Below are 25,958 nucleotides of genomic sequence, written 5' to 3' on the forward strand. Positions count from 1 at the left end.
GTGGTCAAGGGACTACTGAGAAGGTAATATCCAGAACAATCTCCAACCTTCTCCTTTGCTGCCCACCCCACATTCGCGAGCACGTAGAGGTGCGCCTTTTTTCCCGCCACACTACCTTCTCCAGCCGTCTGCTCTCTCTTGAGCGCTTTCCAATCTCTTCCATTTCATCCCAGTGTAAATGTCGCCGGCCTGGCTCAGTGTTGACTGGGGGCACTTCCAAGAGTATTAGCTTTTCTTTGGGCTTCGTGGGAGAGCAAGGCTTCATCCCCACAGCTTTGTCCCCAGCAGAAGGTGGAGAAGTGGCAGCTTTGCAAGCGTTTCTCCGGACCCGAGGCTGTGCATCTACAGCAGTTTAAAAAGCAAACAAATGAAAAGCTCAGAGAAACCGTGTTAGACAGTAGCAGAAATAAAAAAAATAAATAAAAAAAATAATTAAAAAAAAAAAAAAAAAAAAAAAAACAAGGCTGATCAATGTTTATAAGGCAAAAAGCTTTGGCATTTTGTGCAGTCTGGAGCACCCAACAGATGACGATCTTTGAATGGAAGCATCCTTTCGCTTTCAATCCAGACACACATATTACAGACGACTCCCATCTCCGCTTTGCCCCATTCTGTTTCATGCTCGCAATACACGTTTAGTCTACAAAACAATTAGTACAACAACGCAGCAGCAAAATGCCTCTTCTCTCCAAGATGTGAGAAGAATGTTGCCATTACCCTCAGATAAAAATGACACAGGTACCATGGCAAGCCTTCAGGTTTGGGCTAGGTTTTAAAGAGTAGGACCTTTGAATCTGCATTGTCCAGCTGCCCTCAACAGCTGGAGAAAGGGTCTGCTTCTGATCAGCCGGATGATCAACGCTAACCAATAAAATCCAGTACAGGAGGTTAAACCTCAGGGTTCAGATTCTGAGTCAAACCTAAAAGATCGGATAAGCTGTCTTCCACAGATGGGCTGAGTATTGCACTTCCCCTGGATTCTTTAGCTTCTCCCCAGAGGTCTCTTTTCAGCAACCGCGTTGCAGGACAATAGTCGCAAGGAGCCATATTCTGGATCTACTTTGGCATTCCCTAATGCCACCTGTGTACTTTTAGGGCATCTGCAAGGATATAGATTCCCAGCCCAGGGTTCTCCTCTCACCTTCGCTGGTCTCTTTGGGCTGTCCTTTCCTCATTTCCTGCCACTGCTTTTGACATTCAATCAGATCTTCACTGCTTATATAATTCCTCCGCTTTGAAGAAGTCAAGAAGATGACCACATCCTCCAGTTCCTTGTCACTGATGGGAACTTTTGTCTGGCAGCCAAAACAGGAAGCAACAGTGTGATCAATAAAAAAACAAGGCTTGGCCCAGAGTAGGGGGGAGATGAGCTTTGCTGTTGTTTTAAATGCTTTTTCAGAAAAGGCACAGAGGCAACCTGTTGAGCTTTAAGCTTTACATGAGTTTACCAAGCACTGAAAAATTTACTGGTCTTTTGCTGTCCTCTGCTGAGCTCTCAGCTTTCAATGTGCCAAACTTCTCAGCCATCTGGGCGTCAAGAAGCTAATTTGGCTTGGAACAGAGTATCAGAAAACACCTGAACTGCTAAACCCTAACAGACCTGGACATGCTCTTGACAGTTCTGTACCGTTGCAGCCTGTGGAAAGTGAGGCTCAGCATGAGCTCTGCTGTGCCAACAGGTACTAAAAGGCAGTGCAGCGGGCAGACACATGAAACTGGCCAAGGAAAGACCAAGTATCAACACGAAGAAACTTGATGCCAGTTCAGGCCATGTTACTGAGCGCTGACTGTCTTTAGAGACTATGAGGCAATGAGTTTCACTCCCTCCTGGGACTCAGTCTGGGTGACAGCTCGCATCTCTGCAGCCTTCCCTTCCCTCTTCCCTTCAACATTTCACAGGCTGTGGGAGCCATCCTCTGAGAGTAACACAAGGGAAGTTGGAGTTTTTCCACTTCTCCGGGTTGGCATGCAGCAAAACAAGGCAAAGTTGCAGCAGTTCCTTACTTTTCTCTTCCCTACATACCTCCTTGATGACTTTAATGAAGTCTGCTCTCATGATCTTTCTCTGTTCCATTCCAGCCTTTCTGAAGATGTCTACCATTGTCAACTTCTGTTGGTGTAGGAGGTTATGCAGTGCAATAAGAGCTTCAGGGTATGGTGCACAAATAAGGGGAAGGCTACCCTTCTTCCGGGTCTGGCTCCTTGGTGGTGGTGAACACTGAAAAGGAATTAGAAAATACCCTCAAATCACCGTTATCCAGAATCACTGTGCCAGCAGATGCAAAGTGGCTGGGATAAAGCAGCGTCGCGCTGCCGACTTACAAGCAGATGCTGAGGCCGTGGCACGGCCACAAGAGATGAAGTACAGTAATCCCAAGAGTGGCACAACACAAGGTATACTTACGTCTGGCCTGTCGGTCTCGACTGACTTGCTTCTAGCCCTCTGGTCTACTTTAGCTGCCGTTATTCGTTTCCTGACTCTTTCTTCCAGTTTGGTAAAGGTAGGTTTATGACTCAGCCATTTTTCAACATCTCCAAAGCTTTGCAGCTGAGACCGGAGTTGCTTCCTCTCCTGAATCCAAGCCTCCAGCTTTTGTAGATCATCTTTTGTATTACAGGTGATCTCTGGGGAGCTGAGGCTATCTTCTTCTTCCTGTCGCTGCTGAAAAACAGACAAATGACAGAAGCTGGTGTCCTGAGCTGGTTTCAAACAGGGAGAGTCTGGTCTTGCCACACAGGGAGCAAAAACGAATGCAACATGTGGAGCGTGGAGCAAACCTACTTGCTTTCCGTTTAAAGACAAGCATTGGATACAGTTTTCTCCCATGGTGTAGTTTGAAACCCTGCTCCAAAACCACTTCTGGCTTGACATTAGTCAAACCATCAGTCATATGCTCGCTGCTTATGTTAGTACTTTAACTGCAGATGAGCTTCTTACAAAATCTAGTGTTGAGATCGCATCGCTATAATGGCTTTGGAGGGGACTTCCTGCGCTGAGGCTTTTCTGAGCTATAGATGGCAAGGGTGTCTGGGCCTGCCACCAATCCCAGGTGTACAACAGCACTGAGAAATAGCCATCAGGCAGTCACAGAACAGCGTGTCCTGCCTCTTATCAAGGTGTTGGCTCCCTGCCCTGAAAGAGCAGCTGGAACAAAACATCAGCTGTTACGCTCATGAAAAATGGTCTTAGTGCTCTTCATGTTAACTGAAGAGACCAGAAGTAACAGCTGCTCCTGGAGCTCTCCTGCAGCATGCTGCATCGGGAGCTGCCTCAAGCCACTGGACTTAAGTTCCAGGGCAGGGAAAAGGTGTCCTCCTGTCAAGGGACAAAGAGTATGCTTCTGCCCTCACTCTGCTAGACTGCTCTTGGTGTCCCTTGGCTTCTACCAGGAATTCCTTCCTCATGGCAATGTGCCAGTGGGAATAAAAGCAACAGCCACGTGCCCTGCTCTCTAGAGGTGGCAATACTGCCGGGACTTGGAGACCTTCACAACTCAGCTTCCCCCCAGCCAGCAAAATGCTACCCTGCGGGATGCTTTACAGGGCTTCCCGTACCTGGCCCATCCACATCTCATCCCTTTGTCCCTCATCTTGCTGTTCCAGCAGTTTTGGAAATGTGACTCTTTTTGCTTCTCTGGTCTCTTCTTTCTCCTTGCTGGCCGCAGATGCCTCCAGTTTCCCTCCAACCTGCACCCCCAGTACAGAGCGTGCTTCCTAGAGGAACCCAGAAATGCAATAACAGCAGTTATTCATCTGTTTTTGTGTGTTTTGTTGTTGTTGTTGTTTTCTTTTCCCTTGTCTTTTCCTTTTTCTTTTTTCTTTTTTTTTTAATAGTGTTCTTCTCTCCCTCATCTTCTCTATTTTTCCCTGAAGGTTTGTCAGCAATTTTTTGCTCCCAAGTTCTTACAGATGCAACCAGAAAGCCATTCTGTTATGACCAATGAACTAACTCACGAACGAGCTATTTTTCAAAACGGGCTACTTTACTACCCCCCAGTAAAGGGATGTTTTCACAGTAAACAACTAAGTATTTAGCACGTACATCCTTTTCCTAAGATGCCCCCACATGATCATCTACAATCAAAAGAGACACAAAAATTACCTCGGACCATATTACATACCTGTCCTGTGTGTCTATGATCTTCAGAAGTAAGCAATGGCAATTTAAGCCTCTTGTGGGGAGTTTCTTTGTGCTGCCTTCCTTCTGTGTCTGGACATACAGGGAACAGTCTGAAAATACACACCAGCAGGAGTCAGGAGGTGAATCTGAGTGCAGGAAGGGTTTCTTTTCTCCACCCTCTCTCCAAACGGAGAGACCAGGGTCGTGGAAATCTAAAGAACCATGCACATGACTCGCAGCTGCTGGGATAATGATCAGCATTTAATCACCAAGAAGATCTCAACACTGGAAGGTGCACACGGGCGCACTTACACAAGAGGTTTGAGGCCTTGGAGCTTGAGAGACTGGTGGGTGAGGATGTGTCTGAAAGTCCACCCAGGAGGTTGCCTAGGGCAAGGAAGTTGACTCCACACCTTAAGACTGCCTCCACCAAGACAGAAAGAAGGGTAATCGTTGTAGACAACTCCCTTCTCATGGGATCAGAGGGCCCCTATATGTCGGCCAGATCCTACCCATAGGGAAGTCTACTGCCTCCCTGGGGCCCAGGTCAGGGACATTGCCAGAAACCTTCCCAACCTGGCTCGCCCCTCTGATTACTGTCCTCTATTGATAGTCCAGGCTGGCAGTGATGAAATTGCTGAGAGAAGCCTGGAGGCTATCAAAAGGGTTTTCAGGGGACTGGGGCAGTTAGTAGATGGAGCGGGAGTACAGGTGGTGTTTTCCTCCATCCCTGCAGTGCAAGGGAGGGGTACAGAGTGGGTACTCCCACATGCCCAGCAATGGGACGAGGGGGAATGGGCTAAAGTTACGCCAGGGGAGGTTTTGTTGGATATTAGGACAAACATCTCTACTGAAAGGGTTGTTAGGCACTGGGGTGGGCTGCCCAGGGAAGTGGTTGAGTCACCATCCCTGGAGGTCTTCAAAAGATGTTTAGATGTAGAGCTTAGTGATATAGTTTAGTGGCAGACTTGTTAGTGTTAGGTCAAAGGATGGACTCGGTGATCTTGGAGGTCTCTTCCAACCTCAATGATTCTGTCATTCAGTACTAGGGCCGGTTCTCTTCAATATCTTTATCGATGATCTGGATGAGGGGACTGAGTGCACCCTCAATAAGTGTGCAGACAACATCAAGTTAGGTGCAACCAGCACCTGACTTCAGAGCAATCTGAGCAACCAGCTCTGACTTCAGAGCTGATCGCACTTGCAGCAGCCCACTGGACTGAGACCTTCTGAGAGGTAGGAGCCTATAAAGCATGCCACACAAGCACAAGAGCATAAGGCCACTCTAACAAATCCTTTACATCTCACCTGCCAGGAGACTCTTTTGCCTTTGTTTCCTCCTCTGCTTCTTCCTTCGCTTCAGCTATGGACAATGTGCTTGGAGAAAGTCGCCTTTGCGCAAGTTTTAATGTATGAAGAAGAGACGCTGTAAACACAAAAGGAGAAAACTTCTCAGCACATCAGGCACAGATCTGCTCTGCAATGTTATAAGCTAGCTGAGGTATCCCTGTGATTCCTTCTGAGACCTGTTTTCTAGAAGATTGCAAGCCCTTCCTGACACCAGATCCCATCTGACCTTTAATACCCACAGTGCTGCATTACTCCTTTTGCTGTGATCTTTCTGCTGCAGCAGCAAGTCCATCCCCTCTGAACAGTGGGGGTTTTGCGGGGAGACACATTTTGGTGCCTAACAATCTCTTTTGGGGCAACAATTTCTTGGAGCGGCATAAATGTTTTTTCTACACAGGCTTTCTATCCTGGTGCATTCAACTCAAGCACGTTATATCTGTGATATTCATGAGGAATTAAGAATGAGGAGTTCCCAGCTTTAGAGGAGAACCAAAGTTTTGGCACAGCTTGGCAACCTTTGTGCATTCTTCTCGACACAATTTTTCTCATCAAATGACAACATGGTGATTCAAAGCGGTATGCCCAGCCCCTCAGTCTCCCACAACTCAAGACGGAGTTTGTTATTCACAGTGCTAGTGGACTTGCCGAACATTGACTCCCTCCTGCACAAACAAACCCATAAAATGGAAGAGAGGCACCCTTTGGCATGTAATGCAGGGGAAAAACATACTTCAGCACTATCTTGTTCAAAATGTGTCCCTTGAGACATACCAGGAGGGTAAACAGAGGCATACAGCGTGCCTCTGCTATCCCAGGCATCTCACTGTAACCTGAGTCCCAAGCACCCCCCAGCGAGGACAACAGGGAAAGGCACAAACCTCCACCAGCAATCAGTCATTAACGTTACCTTGTGCATTAAGTACCTCTTCCTCTGCAAGACGCTCCCTAGCAAGCCGAGGTACCGCCTTAATCTCAAACCTGGAAGTAGGAAGAAGGCACCGTTCTGTGAAAAGGGCTCCTTTGCCAGATTAATGTCAAAGTATCCGTGGAGAGTCCAACACATGCCCTAAACCATTCAAACTGAGCAGTGCTGGCCTCAGAATAGCTCAGCAGCCCCTCGCTAGACAGAGGTTTGGGTTTTTATTTTGCCTCAGTGCTCCTGTGTCGTCCTGACACAAGAAGGCATTTCAGAGTTCCTTTGATTGACACGAGTTTCACCAAAGACATGGAAACATCACAGGCAGGGGACAAGCATAGATCTGGTCCTTGTTCCACCTGCTAAGAGATCCTGTCCATGTTGCATTCAAAACAACAGAAACATTAGGATCTTACTTCTTTTAGATATTTTGGCAGTTTTAACCACATAAAAGAGAAGAAGCAGATGAAACATTAGGTGAGTTGCTTCAATGCGTCTGCAGAGCAAACCAGTTGCCTCTGACTGGAGTAATGGTAAAATGCAGAACACGGTCAGTAACTGAGGGTGATGCGTAAGCCCAAGCTAAGCAAAAGCAAGGATGAAATTAACTGCAAAACAGTAGTTTGAAAGAGCACTACCGATCATGAGCTGAGCACATGTGAGTGCGCGCAGAGCAGGGCTGCAGGAACAAATATACTTACTGAGGGAACAGGTGGGCACGGCCAAAATGGCTTGGGAAGAGGGCAGTTTCTTTGTCCAGTCTGACCAACTTTTTCTGCAGCAGGGACAGAAACATCTGACATGAGTCCAAGGAAAAGAGCTCAACATTCACAGAGGCCTTTCTGTAGCTCCAGGAATTCACTGCCTCTCAGCAAACTTCTGGACAAGTGCCTCAGCCAGTTAAAACACACTGCACAGCACATGATCTGCTAGGGTGAGGAACACTGCCAACCTTTTCACAAGGACCGTAGTTAACAGCCTCAGCCTGTGAACAAGTCAATGGAGCATACACAAGGGAAGGCCCGTCATGAGCCTCGGCTTCCGGCTGCTGCTTTCAGTGGGGTCGCTTGCTTTAGCTATTCCTGAGTGCAGCGCAAATGGGTCAGAGCTGGCTTTATCCCCAGAGTTTTTCACAGGAGTCAGAGGATTGCGTTGGCAGTGTGGAGGAACACGGAGACCAGACCTTTTCTGCTGGGACAGGAGAACTACACCAACAGCCTGCCTGCATCCAAAAGGGCCTGGTGTCCTTGTGCCTCAGCCTCACGCCCGCAACGGGGGGAACATCATCAGCCTAGCCGTTGCTTTGGCTTCTTTCCTATTTATGGCGAGGCCCTTCTAGTGCTATCCTTTGCCCAGCGACGATACGACTGCACGCATTGCCAGCAGTCATACAGAAAATAAAAGAAAGAAAACAGAAAGCTCTCACTGCGATGGACTGTGCCTAGCTCCAGCATCCTGGCAGCTCACAGCTGCCAGCAGGGCTCAGTGCCCCCACCCTTTGATGGGGCTTCAAACCCTCTCTAAGTAGGACTGCAGAAACAATAAACTTACAGCGATCAGCTTCTCTACCACGTATGTGGACTTGTTGAGACTGTGTAAAAACCCTTCAGAAAACGTCATTTTCACTCTTTGCCCTCGGATAGCAAGAGTGCCAAAATCCTTTAAGGTGAAGTCCGTGTCCTCCCTATTTGTGAGGATGCGGTAGAAGTATTGCAAGGTCTCCTCCAAACAGCTCTGCACTATTTCCTTGCTGTACGGGACGTTCAGGCGCATATTCTCATAGCTCAGCACCACTATCTTCATATCATCTGGAAAAAATGAGGAACAATGCAACTTGCACTGCAGTTGAACAGATTCAAACAAAGTGCCAGGAGCTTCCAGCTAAAACATGCTGCTGTAACTGCTGTAGTCTAAGCCTTGTACGACTCCTTAAAGCAGCTGATGTATGCTCCCCCTCAAGAGAAATTGAAATCACTCCATCAATGTACCAAGTGCACAGCTGTGACTCCTCAGCCCAGAGATAGGACCCAACGACCTCAGCCATCTGCGGAACACAGGAGGAGGAGGCAAAAGGAATGCGGCTGGTTCCCATGCAAAGAGCCCAGGCTCAGTGCACGCCTGGTCTGGGGAGACCTGCCTTGCACTGAGACAGGCAAGCACAAGAACTCTTCCAGACAGTTCTGGACAGTCCCTGTGGCCTTCAAAACTGAGGAACAAATGTCTCTGCTTTTGGTACCAATGCCCTTTACCCCAGGGCTGCCCGACAGAAGTCCCTATCCAGGAGAAGCTGGGAGTCATTGGAAAGAGAAGACCCACCCCAAATGAAGCACCAAGCTCTTAGTGCTGCGCAGGTCTCATCCATGGCACACAGTAGCCAAAGCAATGGCAGCAGTTGACAGAAATTACAGCAAATCTGGCCATTGATGGGTTTCTACGCCAGCCATCTCTTCTCTCTCTCAGGGCCTTCTGACGGCATCTGAGTTGCCTATCAGCACTTCTAAACAGCAATCGACATAACCCCTTAATATATGTACACACGGGAAAACAAGACTTTAATTGGTATTCTTACCAGGAACACGTACACAACGGTGTTTCAGGTTACGAATCTGTCCAAGAGTCTTGGACAGTGAAAACACAGGTCTCCGAAATGTGAACACCTGGCCATTTTCAAAAGATAGCCATTTTTTAATATGGAACGTCCCCAGTCCTGTTACAGTGACGGCCCGAGGCTGGTAAAGAAAAGAAGGGGAAGCATGTTTAAGTTGGAAAACAGAGTGAGGACTTGTGACATCTTGCAACGGGGTGCCCTGTGCCCTGCCCACTCCCAACGCGGCAGGGGGTAAGCTGGGGGAGCTGGGAAAGCTCATGAGAAGACCCACATACTTGGGGCATTTTCTCTCCTTCCTTTGCCCCTCAAGAAAATGCGCGGTGAAGTAAAGCAGGTGGAGGAGGTCTAGCCCATCCTTCAGCTAGGTCCCTTCCAGCAATTGGGGTTAACCCTGGAAGCATCCCCAGCTGTCTGTTTGCTCTCTCCACTCTGAGAGCGAAGAACAGAGAAGCCCCAGCAAGTTCTGAACACATTTTCCTACCGATTTGTATCTTTGATATAAATATTAATACTTGATTTTCTGTTGGGTTGGTTTCAATTATTACAATTATTTCAATTTACAGAGAAGCTGGTCTTTGGCACACTTGGGGCACATCTGTACGTGTCAGTGTGGCTCTGGGAAGAGCAATGGCATTTGCTGGCACAGGGCTGCCAGGACTTCCTGAAGCCGTGGGGTGAGGGGAGGGGTAGGGTGCAGTCCCACCTTCGTCATCATGAGCAATTGCCGAACCTGCTTGGACACACCACCCCAAATTGTGATGACATCTGGAAAGCAAGGGAAGGACATGTCAAGCTCAAAGTCAGCGAGTCCATGGCCCATCAGCACATTTCTTTACAAGGCGTTTGCAGATGCAGGTGTGATCTAACACAGCTCCCAGGATGAATCCATCTGTGACTCTGGATGAATTTTTGACTGATACCAGTCTAACAGCTCTGCCATGTCCCAGGAAAGGTCTGCAGCTGCAGGAGCTCTTAAAAGGGTTTTGGACAAGGGAATGTAGCCTGTAGGCATCTGAAATGGGAGGGCCTCTCTTAGCCCTAAGCCTTTTCTGAGAGCCATGAGGCACAGGAGGCTGCAGCAGGAAGAAGCCACAGGCAGGGAGGGGCTCAGCCCCTTCATGAGAGGCCTTGCTGAAATGCTGGCAAGTCAGCAGATCTCCTCCTGACACGTGTATTTCTGGCAGTTTCTTGGGAGCCCATCAGGAACTGCAGGAACCTCAGCCTTCTTCCAACCGTGCACGCATCTTTCCCTTCAGAGACAGACCTCCATGTGTGACCTACCAGCAAGCGGAACCCGGCCACAGGACTGCCACCACGGGCAGGGCAGGACGCCACACACACAGCACCCTTGGGGCCTCCCCCACAGACAAGAACCTCGCTTTCCACAGTTTGTAGAGTTCGTATCAGTCTATAGCTACACTCATAAGAGGTCCCAAATGCCTTACCATTGACAGAAAGCTTCTTGAGTGTGGGAAACGTGACCTTGGTGCAGCCCTCAACCTCACTGCAGCGCTCAATGTTAGTGATTAGCGCTTCCAAGTTTGTCATGATCCTGCTTTGGGTCAGCACGTGAGGCTAGAGAGTGAAAGATCTGTGATGTTTCCTCCCTTTTTGATGTCCTCTGTGCTTCACCAAATAGCTCCTGCACCGTCCTACGCCTCCCTTTGTCCTCTAAGACTCTGAGCTACAGGAGAGACTTCTCGTGTCCTCCAGAGAAAACTGGATGCAAGAGCCTCCTTCAACGCCCGAGCTCACTGAGGCAATGACAGAAATGGCCTGGCACGCTGTGGTGTAAGGGGAGCTGCCATTGTGATGCAGACGTGTCCCTCTGTGACCCGTGCTCAAGTCAGAGGGGTGCAGGGCCACTCCTTAACACAGCCCCTGCGGCCCAGCCACCTCATTGGACCCTGCAGCAAGAAGGGGGTTGCATGTTAGGGAACTGCTCCCCCATACACATGCCTTCTCCTCACTCCCCAACGAGGCTGTGAGACAGGAAGAGCCTCTGAGATGTCACCAAAAGGAGGACAGAACCTCTGTTAGTAAGGAAAGCGGCTGGGTTCACAGTACTAATGGCATAATAATAATAATAATAATAATAATAATAATAATAATAATAATAACAACATTAGTAAACTAATACTCCATTCTACACATTCCTTTTCTTCTTTGGTAGCTGTAAACAGGTCATCTAGGTATTGCAACGGTGTCCCCTTTTCCTGAAGGGGTTTTCCAAGCTTTGAGATCACAGGCTAGTTGTTGCCCGAATACGGTGGGTTCATAATTTGCTTCATAATTACATCCTTTCAGGGAGTCCTATCTAGAGCTTTCTCTGGACTCACCAGGAATTGATTTCAGAGTTTAATAGACAGAATCACAGGATCACAGAACTGTCTAGGTTGGAAGAGACCTCAAGATCATCGAGTCCAACCTCTGACCTAACACTAACAAGTCCTCCACTAAACCATATCACTAAGTTCAACATCTAAACGTCTTTTAAAGACTGCCAGGGATGGTGACTCCACCACTTCCCTGGGCATCCAACCCCAGTGCCTAACAAACCTTTTGGCAACTTTAGCCCATTCCCCCTCGTCCTGTCACCAGGCACGCAGGAGAATAGACCAACCTCCACCTCGCTACAGCCTCCTTTAAGGTACCTACAGAGAGCAATAAGGTCGCCCCTGAGCCTCCTCTTCTCCGGGATGAACAAACCCAGCTCCCTCAGCCACTCCTCGTAAGACTTGTTCTCCAGACCCCTCACCAGCTTCGTCACCCCTCTCTGGACTCGCTCGAGCACCTTGATGTCCTTCTTGTAGTGAGGGGCCCAAAACTGAACACAATACTCGAGGTGCGGCCTCAGCAGAGCCGAGTACAGGGGGACAATCACTTCTCTAGACCTGCTGGCCACACTGCTTCTTATACAAGCCAGGATGCTGTTGGCCTTCTTGGCCACCTGAGCACACTGCTGGCTCATATTCAGCCAACTATCAATCAATACTCCCAGGTCCTTCTCCGCCAGGCAGCTTTCCAACTACTCATCTCCCAGCCTGTAGCGCTGCTTGGGGTTGTTGTGCCCCAGGTGCAGGACCCGGCACTTGGCCCAATGAAGCGTACGCCAGTCCAAGCCATGAGCGGCCAGTTTCTTGAGGAGAATGCTGTGGGGAACAGTGTCAAAGGCCTTACCGAAGTCAAGGTAGACCACATCCACAGCCTTTCCCTCATCCACCCAGCGTGTCACTTTGTCATAGAAGATCACGTTCGTCAAGCAGGACCTGCCTTTCATAAACCCATGCTGACTGGGCCTGATCACCTGGTTGCCCTGTAAGTGCTGCGTGATGACACTCAAGATAATCTGCTCCATGAGCTTCCCTGGCACTGAGGTCAAACTGACAGGCCTATAGTTCCCCGGGTCTACCCTCTGGCCCTTCTTGTAGATGCGCATCACGTTTGCTAGCCGCCAGTCCACTGGGACCTCCCCCGATAGCCAGGACTGTTGATAAATGATGGAAAGCGGCTTGGCCAGCTCCTCTGCCAGTTCTCTCAGCATCCTCGGGTGGATCCCATCTGGCCCCATCAACTTGTGTACATCCAAGTGCCGTAGCAGGTCACCAACCATTTCCTCATGGATAGTGAGGGCCACATTCTGCCCCCCATCCCCTCCCACCAGCTCGGGGTACCGGGTATCCAGAGAACAACTGGATTTGCCACTAAAGACTGAGGCTAAGAAGGCATTAAGCGCCTCAGCCTTTTCCTCATCTTCTGTAACTAAGTTTCCCCTCGCATCCAGTAAAGGATGGAGATTCTCCTTAGTCCTCCATTTTGCGCTGATGTATTTGTAAAAACATTTTCTGTTGTCTTTAACGGCAGTAGCCAGATTGAGCTCCAGATGAGCTTTGGCCTTTCTAGTTTTGTCCCTGCACAGCCTCGCAACATCCTTATAGTCCTCCTGAGTGGCCCGCCCTCTTTTCCAAAGATTATAAACCCTCTTTTTTCTCCGAAGCTCAAGCCACAATTCTCTGTTCAGCCAGGCCGGTCTTCTTCCATGCCAGCTCGTCTTTGGGCACATGGGGACAGACCGCTCCTGTGCCATTAAGATTTCCTTCTTGAAGAGTGCCCAGCCTTCCTGGACTCCTCTGCCCTTCAGAACCGCCTCCCAAGGGACTCTGCCAACCAGTGTCCTGAACAGCTCAAAGTCAGCCCTCTGGAAGTCCAATACAGCGGTTTTACTGGTCCCCTTCCTGGCTTCACCAAGAATAGAGAACTCTACCATTTCACGGTCGCTCTGCCCAAGACAGCTTCCAACCACCACATCTCCCACCAGCCCTTCTCTGTTTGTGAAGAGAAGGTCCAGCGGGGCACCTCCCCTGGTAGGATCACTAACCAGCTGCGTCGGGAAGCTATCTTCCACGCTCTCCAGAAACCTCCTAGACTGCTTTCTCTGGGCTGTGTTGTGCTTCCAGGATATGTCTGGGAAGTTGAAGTGCCCCACGAGAACAAGTGCTGACGATTTTGCAACTTCTGGCAGCTGCCTGTAGAACTCCTCTTCCGTCTCCTCATCCTGGTTCGGCGGTCTATAACAGACCCCCACCAGGATGCTTGCCTTGTTGGCCTTCCCGCCGATCCTAACCCACAGGGACTCAACCTTATCATTCCCAGCCTCAAGTTCCACAACATCAAAACACTCTCTAATATAATACAGAGAGCCACACCACCACCCCTTCTGTGCTGCCTGTCCCTTCTGAAGAGCCTATAGCCAGACATTGCAGCACTCCAGTCATGAGAGTGGTCCCACCACGTTTCTGTGATGGCAACCAAGTCGTAGCCTGCCTGCTGCACGATGGCTTCCAGCTCCTCCTGTTTGTTACCCACGCTGCGTGCATCAGTGTAGATGCACTTCAGTTGGGCCATTACCTTCTCCCCCGGCCTTGCCATTGTTCCCCCTGGCACAGCTCCAACAAGCCTTGTTTCAGCCCTGTCCCCCTTCTTACCTAGTTTAAAGCCCTCCCAATGATCCCCGCCAGCTCCTGGGCTAGAATCCGTTTTCCCCTTAGAGATAGGGACCCGTCTGCGGCCATCAGGCTGGGTGCCAAGTAAAGCACCCCATTGTCAAAAAAAAACCAACAAAATGTCTGTGTTGGCACCAGACACTGAGCCACGTGTTTATCAGGTGGGCCTTCCGTGTCCTCTCTGTACCCATCCCTGCCACTGTAGGGATAGATGAAAACACCACCTGTACTCCCGCTCCATCCACTAACCCAGTCCCCTAAAGTCCCGTTTGATAGCCTTCAGGCTTCTCTCTTCAATGTCATCACTGCCAGCCTGGACTATCAAAAGAGGATAATAGTCAGAGGGGCGAACCAGGTTGGGAAGCTTTCTGGTAATGTCCCTGACCATGGCCCCAGGGAGGCAGCAGACTTCCCTACAGGTAGGGTCAGGCCTACAAATAGGGCCCTCTGTTCCTCTGAGAAGGGAGTCACCTACAACAATCACCCTTCTTTCTTTCTTGGTGGAGGCAGTCCTGAGGCTTGGAGTAGACTTCCTCGCCCTAGGCATCCTCCTGGGTAGACTTTCTACCTCATCCTCACCTACCAGTCTCTCAAGCTCCAGGGCCTCAAATCTGTTGTGTAAGGGCACCTGAGAAGATGGGGCCGGTAGGGGGGGGCATCGCCTGCGAAGCCAAGCAGGGACCTGTCTCCATTCCTCCTCAACTCCTCCTCAATTTTTGGATTAGCACAGAGAAAGAGGCTCCAGTAACCAACAAAAAATCCAAGCCTCTCTTTTTGTTCTCTAGCTTTATTAAAGCCGCTAGGGTAAATACCCCTGGATCCTGTCATTCCTGCTCTGACTGTTGCAAGTCTATCCTGCAACCTAAGGCAATCCCTTTTCTCTTTTTTTCATGTTCTTTTCTTCCATGTCCTTCCTTCTTCTTTCTTTCTCTCCTACTGCAGCCACTGTTTGCCATGGCTAACACCTCAGACAACTTCTGTCCTGGCCTGTAGCCAGCGTTTTAGATACCATGGTAGGCAGGCCTGGTTGGGTGAACATAGCTAAACAAGGCGTTCAGGAAGCTTTTGGACAACACTGTCAGATATATGGTTTAATTTTTAGGTAGTCCTGTGGGAAGCCAGCTGTTAGACTTGATGATCAAACCCCTTGCAACTCAGGAGAACTGATGATATTCTCCATGAAGTTGGCCCAGATCCCATGAGCTGACCTGATGAGTCACAAAGCTGTGCACACATCTCATGCCGCTAGGAGAAGAACTTCAGGTGAAATGAGTTTTCTCAAATGGAGTGTCTCTAGAGGCCAAGTATCCTGGCTCTGATGAACTACCTGTAGCCAGGGTTTTAGATGCCACGGTAGGCAGGCCTGGTTGGGTGAACATAGCTAAACAAGGCGTGTGCCCTGTCAGGCTCCTTATCTGGAAAGTACAGGCGCATCTTGTCCAGGAGATGGCCTGGCCAGAAGTTATTGTCGCTTGACTTTTGATTCTTATTCTTCTCAAGACGCCTAAAGAAAAATAAAGAAAAAAAAAAAAAAAAACAGTCAGAGAGAGTAGCACGTTTTATGGAAATAAAATTCTAGGCAACTTCACTGATATTACTAGTAATGGCAAATGCGAGCCTGACAAGAACCAGCTGCTAGGACTTCTGGAAACCCCTGCCTGTCCTTCTTCTACATGACTGACATTGGAAATGCCAGCTTGTGAAGCTGTCTTGAGAACTGATGTGTTGCCTATCACTGTAGTACATAAACTCTCTGAGATGAACTAGGAAGACTGTGCTCTATTTTGCAAAGTGTTTCTTCTCCTCAAAAGCTTCTCCAGTCTTCCAAAGCTGGATTCTTTAGGACTGCCTTTCTTCCATGAGCTCAGCTGTGAGGCTGAGTCTTTCTATTCAATCGGATTTGGGAATCACTTTGACTAAAGAAGGTGCTGCAAGTGCTATGACCAAGCTGGTAGTGGACATCCCAGTTTCATGGGTCAGGAAAGACCTTTGGACACTCATGAACTCCTTGGACAGTACGAGTCCGAAGACAGCAGGGACAAGGACAGCAAAAGAACTTGGACTCGTTTTGGAAGAAAAGCTTTTGTGGGTCACCTGAGATGCAAGAAAAATTAGGGCAAACTGCCTCTGTTCTCAGGGCTGACATTGTGTCTATGTCTAGAAAACTTGCATCTCCGGATCCTACAGATAAATGTTGAGATGCAAAGAACGTTGCTCAGTAAAACAGATCTGCCACCTGCATCTGACTTTTCTCCTGCAACGGTTAGTAACGCTCTGAAGGGTCAGTGTTCTAGAGCAACAGAGGAACTGAGGTGCAATGGGAGGGAACGAAGCACCGCCCTACTAGGAGCAGCTGGCTGCTGGCTGCACGCTGCTGTAGCAGGCTGCTTCTGCCCCCGACTGGAGAGCTTCTCCAGTCATCCAAAGCTGGAGTCTTTGGGATTGCCTTTCTTACGCAAGAAAAAACATTCTCTGAGAGGATTTCCAAGAAGCGTTGGGTTGGCCTGACGAGGACCGTCTTAGGTGAGAAGTTCTGTCATCTCTGCAGTTTGGAGTACAGAGAAGCTGTTCGCCAGCACCACTGCAACCCCGCAAGTCAGCAAAAACACAGCAGTGGCCGTGTAGCTGAGAAGAGATCTCTCTTCCTCTGCTATCGCTTGCTGCTACCTTGCAGCACCCTAACGTTCCACTTTGATACCTCAGTACCGCCTCTGATGCAGTGGGAGCTGATGCACAGCAGGGCAGCAGGAAGGGACTGATCATAAGCCCTCTTTGAACCAACCTGTTTTCTGCCTCCTTGGCCTGTTTTCCTGATGCACTTTTTGACCTGGACATGCTCAGAGGAGATGTGGCGTCAGCATGTCCTGTGCTGTAGTATCCTCCAGGCTGCCTGATCTTCCTCACGTCTTCTCCTTCTTTGATGATCTTGTCTCCTGGGTGCAGCAGGCCTGTTGACAAAGCGCACAGAGAAAAGCAATGGTGTATGGACAGCCAATGCTGAATAGCCAAGAAAACTCTGTTCTCCTGTTGCCCCAAGCCTGTCCCCCTGCCGATCCAGGTCACCTCTGGGTTTGGTCAGTGATACTGACCGGGAGGGGACAGAAAAGATGGCCCCGCTCTGGAAAGGAGGAAGACGTGATGGCCCAGCAAGTGCTGAGAGGACATGATGGCCCTGGCCAACTTCACATGGGGCCTCTTCCCACATGCCCTGCCCTGGGCTCAGGAGCCCCATTTCAGCTCAGCCCTTCGCTCACGTTGCAGGTGTAGCAGTGTCCAGCTGACACAGCTCTGACACAGCTGTGCCTGGCCATGGACCTGCTGAACCTGACCATGGTCTGACCATGACCTTTGCCTGACCTTGCACCTGCCCCATCACCATGAACTTGCCTCATTAACTGCACTCGTGTCTGACCCTGGCTACCAGTCCAGGGGGACGTGGCCCTGGCTGCTCCGTAGCACTCTTTGCTATCTCAGCCCTGCTCTGGCCCTGCTGATGGTATTGCTGATCCTAATCAGCAGCATCTGCCGTGGCCCTCCAAGGGCTGCAAACATTCTCCATCAGCAGTGCCCCACCCTGAACATGCATCGTGCTTCTGGGTCTTGGGAAGAGGCAGGAGCATGTCAGGCTTAGTACGTTCACATTAGTACATTCCTTGCTCTTTGCTTTACCTCTTTGCAGCGCTTTGTCGGTGAGACAGATGTTACGCTCCTTGCACTGCTTGGAGCAATTCAGATAGTTCACAACGGCATTTCTGCGATAGTGGTCAACCAGTGCTCCCATGTCACCCTCTATAGTTGATGGCAGGCAGTGTTCATCGACGGGTGCATCCCCAGATCTCACCAGCCGACACTTTTCTTTCCATTCTATCGGGCTGTCTTTGATCTGCAAGTAAAGCAATGGTCCCAGTTAGCTTTCAGTGAGGCCCTGGAGTTGCTGCATTCCCTTTGGAGAAACTACAGGCACGGATCCATCTCAGAAGTGCGTGTAGATGGGACTCAGCACCCTGTAATGGGACCAAGCGCTTATCTGGGAGTGCCATTCCCTTCCAGTGCCAGGCCCACAGGCAGACGCTCCCTAGAGCACCAAGCACAAGAGCAGCATACTGGACATAGGTGCCCCAGCTGAAAAAAGTCTCCCAGCCACCATCTCTTTTCTGATTGTGTCAGGTTCACTAGAGCTCAGATGACTCCATCCCCACACCTGAACATTGCTTCAACTTCCATTTCTTGCCACTTCAGTTACCCAGAAAAGAGTGTTTACATCACCAGAGTGTTCAGAAGACAAACCAGTTGTTTGAGACAGCTTGTAGCATCTCAGCTGTGAGGCACGATGTGGTCAAGGGACTACTGAGAAGGTAATATCCAGAACAATCTCCAACCTTCTCCTTTGCTGCCCACCCCACATTCGCGAGCACGTAGAGGTGCGCCTTTTTTCCCGCCACACTACCTTCTCCAGCCGTCTGCTCTCTCTTGAGCGCTTTCCAATCTCTTCCATTTCATCCCAGTGTAAATGTCGCCGGCCTGGCTCAGTGTTGACTGGGGGCACTTCCAAGAGTATTAGCTTTTCTTTGGGCTTCGTGGGAGAGCAAGGCTTCATCCCCACAGCTTTGTCCCCAGCAGAAGGTGGAGAAGTGGCAGCTTTGCAAGCGTTTCTCCGGACCCGAGGCTGTGCATCTACAGCAGTTTAAAAAGCAAACAAATGAAAAGCTCAGAGAAACCCTGTTAGACAGTAGCAGAAATAAAAAAAATAATTAAAAAAAATAATTAAAAAAAAAAAAAAAAAAAAAAACAAGGCTGATCAATGTTTATAAGGCAAAAAGCTTTGGCATTTTGTGCAGTCTGGAGCACCCAACAGATGACGATCTTTGAATGGAAGCATCCTTTCGCTTTCAATCCAGACACACATATTACAGACGACTCCCATCTCCGCTTTGCCCCATTCTGTTTCATGCTCGCAATACACGTTTAGTCTACAAAACAATTAGTACAACAACGCAGCAGCAAAATGCCTCTTCTCTCCAAGATGTGAGAAGAATGTTGCCATTACCCTCAGATAAAAATGACACAGGTACCATGGCAAGCCTTCAGGTTTGGGCTAGGTTTTAAAGAGTAGGACCTTTGAATCTGCATTGTCCAGCTGCCCTCAACAGCTGGAGAAAGGGTCTGCTTCTGATCAGCCGGATGATCAACGCTAACCAATAAAATCCAGTACAGGAGGTTAAACCTCAGGGTTCAGATTCTGAGTCAAACCTAAAAGATCGGATAAGCTGTCTTCCACAGATGGGCTGAGTATTGCACTTCCCCTGGATTCTTTAGCTTCTCCCCAGAGGTCTCTTTTCAGCAACCGCGTTGCAGGACAATAGTCGCAAGGAGCCATATTCTGGATCTACTTTGGCATTCCCTAATGCCACCTGTGTACTTTTAGGGCATCTGCAAGGATATAGATTCCCAGCCCAGGGTTCTCCTCTCACCTTCGCTGGTCTCTTTGGGCTGTCCTTTCCTCATTTCCTGCCACTGCTTTTGACATTCAATCAGATCTTCACTGCTTATATAATTCCTCCGCTTTGAAGAAGTCAAGAAGATGACCACATCCTCCAGTTCCTTGTCACTGATGGGAACTTTTGTCTGGCAGCCAAAACAGGAAGCAACAGTGTGATCAATAAAAAAACAAGGCTTGGCCCAGAGTAGGGGGGAGATGAGCTTTGCTGTTGTTTTAAATGCTTTTTCAGAAAAGGCACAGAGGCAACCTGTTGAGCTTTAAGCTTTACATGAGTTTACCAAGCACTGAAAAATTTACTGGTCTTTTGCTGTCCTCTGCTGAGCTCTCAGCTTTCAATGTGCCAAACTTCTCAGCCATCTGGGCGTCAAGAAGCTAATTTGGCTTGGAACAGAGTATCAGAAAACACCTGAACTGCTAAACCCTAACAGACCTGGACATGCTCTTGACAGTTCTGTACCGTTGCAGCCTGTGGAAAGTGAGGCTCAGCATGAGCTCTGCTGTGCCAACAGGTACTAAAAGGCAGTGCAGCGGGCAGACACATGAAACTGGCCAAGGAAAGACCAAGTATCAACACGAAGAAACTTGATGCCAGTTCAGGCCATGTTACTGAGCGCTGACTGTCTTTAGAGACTATGAGGCAATGAGTTTCACTCCCTCCTGGGACTCAGTCTGGGTGACAGCTCGCATCTCTGCAGCCTTCCCTTCCCTCTTCCCTTCAACATTTCACAGGCTGTGGGAGCCATCCTCTGAGAGTAACACAAGGGAAGTTGGAGTTTTTCCACTTCTCCGGGTTGGCATGCAGCAAAACAAGGCAAAGTTGCAGCAGTTCCTTACTTTTCTCTTCCCTACATACCTCCTTGATGACTTTAATGAAGTCTGCTCTCATGATCTTTCTCTGTTCCATTCCAGCCTTTCTGAAGATGTCTACCATTGTCAACTTCTGTTGGTGTAGGAGGTTATGCAGTGCAATAAGAGCTTCAGGGTATGGTGCACAAATAAGGGGAAGGCTACCCTTCTTCCGGGTCTGGCTCCTTGGTGGTGGTGAACACTGAAAAGGAATTAGAAAATACCCTCAAATCACCGTTATCCAGAATCACTGTGCCAGCAGATGCAAAGTGGCTGGGATAAAGCAGCGTCGCGCTGCCGACTTACAAGCAGATGCTGAGGCCGTGGCACGGCCACAAGAGATGAAGTACAGTAATCCCAAGAGTGGCACAACACAAGGTATACTTACGTCTGGCCTGTCGGTCTCGACTGACTTGCTTCTAGCCCTCTGGTCTACTTTAGCTGCCGTTATTCGTTTCCTGACTCTTTCTTCCAGTTTGGTAAAGGTAGGTTTATGACTCAGCCATTTTTCAACATCTCCAAAGCTTTGCAGCTGAGACCGGAGTTGCTTCCTCTCCTGAATCCAAGCCTCCAGCTTTTGTAGATCATCTTTTGTATTACAGGTGATCTCTGGGGAGCTGAGGCTATCTTCTTCTTCCTGTCGCTGCTGAAAAACAGACAAATGACAGAAGCTGGTGTCCTGAGCTGGTTTCAAACAGGGAGAGTCTGGTCTTGCCACACAGGGAGCAAAAACGAATGCAACATGTGGAGCGTGGAGCAAACCTACTTGCTTTCCGTTTAAAGACAAGCATTGGATACAGTTTTCTCCCATGGTGTAGTTTGAAACCCTGCTCCAAAACCACTTCTGGCTTGACATTAGTCAAACCATCAGTCATATGCTCGCTGCTTATGTTAGTACTTTAACTGCAGATGAGCTTCTTACAAAATCTAGTGTTGAGATCGCATCGCTATAATGGCTTTGGAGGGGACTTCCTGCGCTGAGGCTTTTCTGAGCTATAGATGGCAAGGGTGTCTGGGCCTGCCACCAATCCCAGGTGTACAACAGCACTGAGAAATAGCCATCAGGCAGTCACAGAACAGCGTGTCCTGCCTCTTATCAAGGTGTTGGCTCCCTGCCCTGAAAGAGCAGCTGGAACAAAACATCAGCTGTTACGCTCATGAAAAATGGTCTTAGTGCTCTTCATGTTAACTGAAGAGACCAGAAGTAACAGCTGCTCCTGGAGCTCTCCTGCAGCATGCTGCATCGGGAGCTGCCTCAAGCCACTGGACTTAAGTTCCAGGGCAGGGAAAAGGTGTCCTCCTGTCAAGGGACAAAGAGTATGCTTCTGCCCTCACTCTGCTAGACTGCTCTTGGTGTCCCTTGGCTTCTACCAGGAATTCCTTCCTCATGGCAATGTGCCAGTGGGAATAAAAGCAACAGCCACGTGCCCTGCTCTCTAGAGGTGGCAATACTGCCGGGACTTGGAGACCTTCACAACTCAGCTTCCCCCCAGCCAGCAAAATGCTACCCTGCGGGATGCTTTACAGGGCTTCCCGTACCTGGCCCATCCACATCTCATCCCTTTGTCCCTCATCTTGCTGTTCCAGCAGTTTTGGAAATGTGACTCTTTTTGCTTCTCTGGTCTCTTCTTTCTCCTTGCTGGCCGCAGATGCCTCCAGTTTCCCTCCAACCTGCACCCCCAGTACAGAGCGTGCTTCCTAGAGGAACCCAGAAATGCAATAACAGCAGTTATTCATCTGTTTTTGTGTGTTTTGTTGTTGTTGTTGTTTTCTTTTCCCTTGTCTTTTCCTTTTTCTTTTTTCTTTTTTTTTTAATAGTGTTCTTCTCTCCCTCATCTTCTCTATTTTTCCCTGAAGGTTTGTCAGCAATTTTTTGCTCCCAAGTTCTTACAGATGCAACCAGAAAGCCATTCTGTTATGACCAATGAACTAACTCACGAACGAGCTATTTTTCAAAACGGGCTACTTTACTACCCCCCAGTAAAGGGATGTTTTCACAGTAAACAACTAAGTATTTAGCACGTACATCCTTTTCCTAAGATGCCCCCACATGATCATCTACAATCAAAAGAGACACAAAAATTACCTCGGACCATATTACATACCTGTCCTGTGTGTCTATGATCTTCAGAAGTAAGCAATGGCAATTTAAGCCTCTTGTGGGGAGTTTCTTTGTGCTGCCTTCCTTCTGTGTCTGGACATACAGGGAACAGTCTGAAAATACACACCAGCAGGAGTCAGGAGGTGAATCTGAGTGCAGGAAGGGTTTCTTTTCTCCACCCTCTCTCCAAACGGAGAGACCAGGGTCGTGGAAATCTAAAGAACCATGCACATGACTCGCAGCTGCTGGGATAATGATCAGCATTTAATCACCAAGAAGATCTCAACACTGGAAGGTGCACACGGGCGCACTTACACAAGAGGTTTGAGGCCTTGGAGCTTGAGAGACTGGTGGGTGAGGATGTGTCTGAAAGTCCACCCAGGAGGTTGCCTAGGGCAAGGAAGTTGACTCCACACCTTAAGACTGCCTCCACCAAGACAGAAAGAAGGGTAATCGTTGTAGACAACTCCCTTCTCATGGGATCAGAGGGCCCCTATATGTCGGCCAGATCCTACCCATAGGGAAGTCTACTGCCTCCCTGGGGCCCAGGTCAGGGACATTGCCAGAAACCTTCCCAACCTGGCTCGCCCCTCTGATTACTGTCCTCTATTGATAGTCCAGGCTGGCAGTGATGAAATTGCTGAGAGAAGCCTGGAGGCTATCAAAAGGGTTTTCAGGGGACTGGGGCAGTTAGTAGATGGAGCGGGAGTACAGGTGGTGTTTTCCTCCATCCCTGCAGTGCAAGGGAGGGGTACAGAGTGGGTACTCCCACATGCCCAGCAATGGGACGAGGGGGAATGGGCTAAAGTTACGCCAGGGGAGGTTTTGTTGGATATTAGGACAAACATCTCTACTGAAAGGGTTGTTAGGCACTGGGGTGGGCTGCCCAGGGAAGTGGTTGAGTCACCATCCCTGGAGGTCTTCAAAAGATGTTTAGATGTAGAGCTTAGTGATATAGTTTAGTGGCAGACTTGTTAGTGTTAGGTCAAAGGATGGACTCGGTGATCTTGGAGGTCTCTTCCAACCTCAATGATTCTGTCATTCAGTACTAGGGCCGGTTCTCTTCAATATCTTTATCGATGATCTGGATGAGGGGACTGAGTGCACCCTCAATAAGTGTGCAGACAACATCAAGTTAGGTGCAACCAGCACCTGACTTCAGAGCAATCTGAGCAACCAGCTCTGACTTCAGAGCTGATCGCACTTGCAGCAGCCCACTGGACTGGGACCTTCTGAGAGGTAGGAGCCTATAAAGCATGCCACACAAGCACAAGAGCATAAGGCCACTCTAACAAATCCTTTACATCTCACCTGCCAGGAGACTCTTTTGCCTTTGTTTCCTCCTCTGCTTCTTCCTTCGCTTCAGCTATGGACAATGTGCTTGGAGAAAGTCGCCTTTGCGCAAGTTTTAATGTATGAAGAAGAGACGCTGTAAACACAAAAGGAGAAAACTTCTCAGCACATCAGGCACAGATCTGCTCTGCAATGTTATAAGCTAGCTGAGGTATCCCTGTGATTCCTTCTGAGACCTGTTTTCTAGAAGATTGCAAGCCCTTCCTGACACCAGATCCCATCTGACCTTTAATACCCACAGTGCTGCATTACTCCTTTTGCTGTGATCTTTCTGCTGCAGCAGCAAGTCCATCCCCTCTGAACAGTGGGGGTTTTGCGGGGAGACACATTTTGGTGCCTAACAATCTCTTTTGGGGCAACAATTTCTTGGAGCGGCATAAATGTTTTTTCTACACAGGCTTTCTATCCTGGTGCATTCAACTCAAGCACGTTATATCTGTGATATTCATGAGGAATTAAGAATGAGGAGTTCCCAGCTTTAGAGGAGAACCAAAGTTTTGGCACAGCTTGGCAACCTTTGTGCATTCTTCTCGACACAATTTTTCTCATCAAATGACAACATGGTGATTCAAAGCGGTATGCCCAGCCCCTCAGTCTCCCACAACTCAAGACGGAGTTTGTTATTCACAGTGCTAGTGGACTTGCCGAACATTGACTCCCTCCTGCACAAACAAACCCATAAAATGGAAGAGAGGCACCCTTTGGCATGTAATGCAGGGGAAAAACATACTTCAGCACTATCTTGTTCAAAATGTGTCCCTTGAGACATACCAGGAGGGTAAACAGAGGCATACAGCGTGCCTCTGCTATCCCAGGCATCTCACTGTAACCTGAGTCCCAAGCACCCCCCAGCGAGGACAACAGGGAAAGGCACAAACCTCCACCAGCAATCAGTCATTAACGTTACCTTGTGCATTAAGTACCTCTTCCTCTGCAAGACGCTCCCTAGCAAGCCGAGGTACCGCCTTAATCTCAAACCTGGAAGTAGGAAGAAGGCACCGTTCTGTGAAAAGGGCTCCTTTGCCAGATTAATGTCAAAGTATCCGTGGAGAGTCCAACACATGCCCTAAACCATTCAAACTGAGCAGTGCTGGCCTCAGAATAGCTCAGCAGCCCCTCGCTAGACAGAGGTTTGGGTTTTTATTTTGCCTCAGTGCTCCTGTGTCGTCCTGACACAAGAAGGCATTTCAGAGTTCCTTTGATTGACACGAGTTTCACCAAAGACATGGAAACATCACAGGCAGGGGACAAGCATAGATCTGGTCCTTGTTCCACCTGCTAAGAGATCCTGTCCATGTTGCATTCAAAACAACAGAAACATTAGGATCTTACTTCTTTTAGATATTTTGGCAGTTTTAACCACATAAAAGAGAAGAAGCAGATGAAACATTAGGTGAGTTGCTTCAATGCGTCTGCAGAGCAAACCAGTTGCCTCTGACTGGAGTAATGGTAAAATGCAGAACACGGTCAGTAACTGAGGGTGATGCGTAAGCCCAAGCTAAGCAAAAGCAAGGATGAAATTAACTGCAAAACAGTAGTTTGAAAGAGCACTACCGATCATGAGCTGAGCACATGTGAGTGCGCGCAGAGCAGGGCTGCAGGAACAAATATACTTACTGAGGGAACAGGTGGGCACGGCCAAAATGGCTTGGGAAGAGGGCAGTTTCTTTGTCCAGTCTGACCAACTTTTTCTGCAGCAGGGACAGAAACATCTGACATGAGTCCAAGGAAAAGAGCTCAACATTCACAGAGGCCTTTCTGTAGCTCCAGGAATTCACTGCCTCTCAGCAAACTTCTGGACAAGTGCCTCAGCCAGTTAAAACACACTGCACAGCACATGATCTGCTAGGGTGAGGAACACTGCCAACCTTTTCACAAGGACCGTAGTTAACAGCCTCAGCCTGTGAACAAGTCAATGGAGCATACACAAGGGAAGGCCCGTCATGAGCCTCGGCTTCCGGCTGCTGCTTTCAGTGGGGTCGCTTGCTTTAGCTATTCCTGAGTGCAGCGCAAATGGGTCAGAGCTGGCTTTATCCCCAGAGTTTTTCACAGGAGTCAGAGGATTGCGTTGGCAGTGTGGAGGAACACGGAGACCAGACCTTTTCTGCTGGGACAGGAGAACTACACCAACAGCCTGCCTGCATCCAAAAGGGCCTGGTGT

The 25,958-nt window shown here is 49.0% G+C and overlaps 2 protein-coding genes across 6 annotated transcripts in view; both read right to left on the reverse strand.

Moving 5' to 3' along the window:
• LOC311424845 (EF-hand calcium-binding domain-containing protein 12-like) overlaps window positions 1–15,340 on the reverse strand; it is a gene marked incomplete at its 5' end in the record, with an annotated part of 18,596 nt that extends 3,256 nt beyond the window's left edge. Inside the window, 13 exons of one of the 3 annotated variants that reach the window (XM_084500279.1) lie at window positions 116–342; window positions 1,142–1,295; window positions 2,024–2,218; window positions 2,405–2,662; window positions 3,556–3,714; window positions 4,122–4,230; window positions 5,429–5,546; window positions 6,378–6,448; window positions 7,088–7,161; window positions 7,938–8,194; window positions 8,956–9,115; window positions 9,698–9,759; window positions 15,206–15,340. In XM_084500279.1, coding sequence (XP_084356405.1) covers window positions 116–342; window positions 1,142–1,295; window positions 2,024–2,218; window positions 2,405–2,662; window positions 3,556–3,714; window positions 4,122–4,230; window positions 5,429–5,546; window positions 6,378–6,448; window positions 7,088–7,161; window positions 7,938–8,194; window positions 8,956–9,115; window positions 9,698–9,759; window positions 15,206–15,233 — 1,872 coding nt within the window. Of the gene's footprint in view, window positions 1–115; window positions 343–1,141; window positions 1,296–2,023; window positions 2,219–2,404; window positions 2,663–3,555; window positions 3,715–4,121; window positions 4,231–5,428; window positions 5,547–6,377; window positions 6,449–7,087; window positions 7,162–7,937; window positions 8,195–8,955; window positions 9,116–9,697; window positions 9,760–11,652; window positions 11,966–15,205 lie in introns of those variants that run through there. The other 2 variants (XM_084500278.1, XM_084500277.1) reach the window with 2 other exon arrangements.
• LOC311424847 (EF-hand calcium-binding domain-containing protein 12-like) overlaps window positions 15,076–25,958 on the reverse strand; it is a gene marked incomplete at its 5' end in the record, with an annotated part of 18,589 nt that continues 7,706 nt past the window's right edge. For 2 of the 3 annotated variants that reach the window (XM_084500282.1, XM_084500280.1), the window contains 12 exons: window positions 15,076–15,501; window positions 16,780–16,945; window positions 17,667–17,880; window positions 18,445–18,671; window positions 19,469–19,622; window positions 20,351–20,545; window positions 20,732–20,989; window positions 21,883–22,041; window positions 22,449–22,557; window positions 23,756–23,873; window positions 24,705–24,775; window positions 25,415–25,488. In XM_084500282.1, coding sequence (XP_084356408.1) covers window positions 15,339–15,501; window positions 16,780–16,945; window positions 17,667–17,880; window positions 18,445–18,671; window positions 19,469–19,622; window positions 20,351–20,545; window positions 20,732–20,989; window positions 21,883–22,041; window positions 22,449–22,557; window positions 23,756–23,873; window positions 24,705–24,775; window positions 25,415–25,488 — 1,908 coding nt within the window. In that variant the 3' untranslated portion in view covers window positions 15,076–15,338. The remainder of the gene's footprint in view (window positions 15,502–16,779; window positions 16,946–17,666; window positions 17,881–18,444; window positions 18,672–19,468; window positions 19,623–20,350; window positions 20,546–20,731; window positions 20,990–21,882; window positions 22,042–22,448; window positions 22,558–23,755; window positions 23,874–24,704; window positions 24,776–25,414; window positions 25,489–25,958) is intronic. The other variant, XM_084500281.1, reaches the window with a different exon arrangement.

This window comes from Aythya ferina (genome assembly GCF_964211825.1).
Source record: "Aythya ferina genome assembly, chromosome: 29".
Taxonomy (NCBI): domain Eukaryota; kingdom Metazoa; phylum Chordata; class Aves; order Anseriformes; family Anatidae; genus Aythya; species Aythya ferina.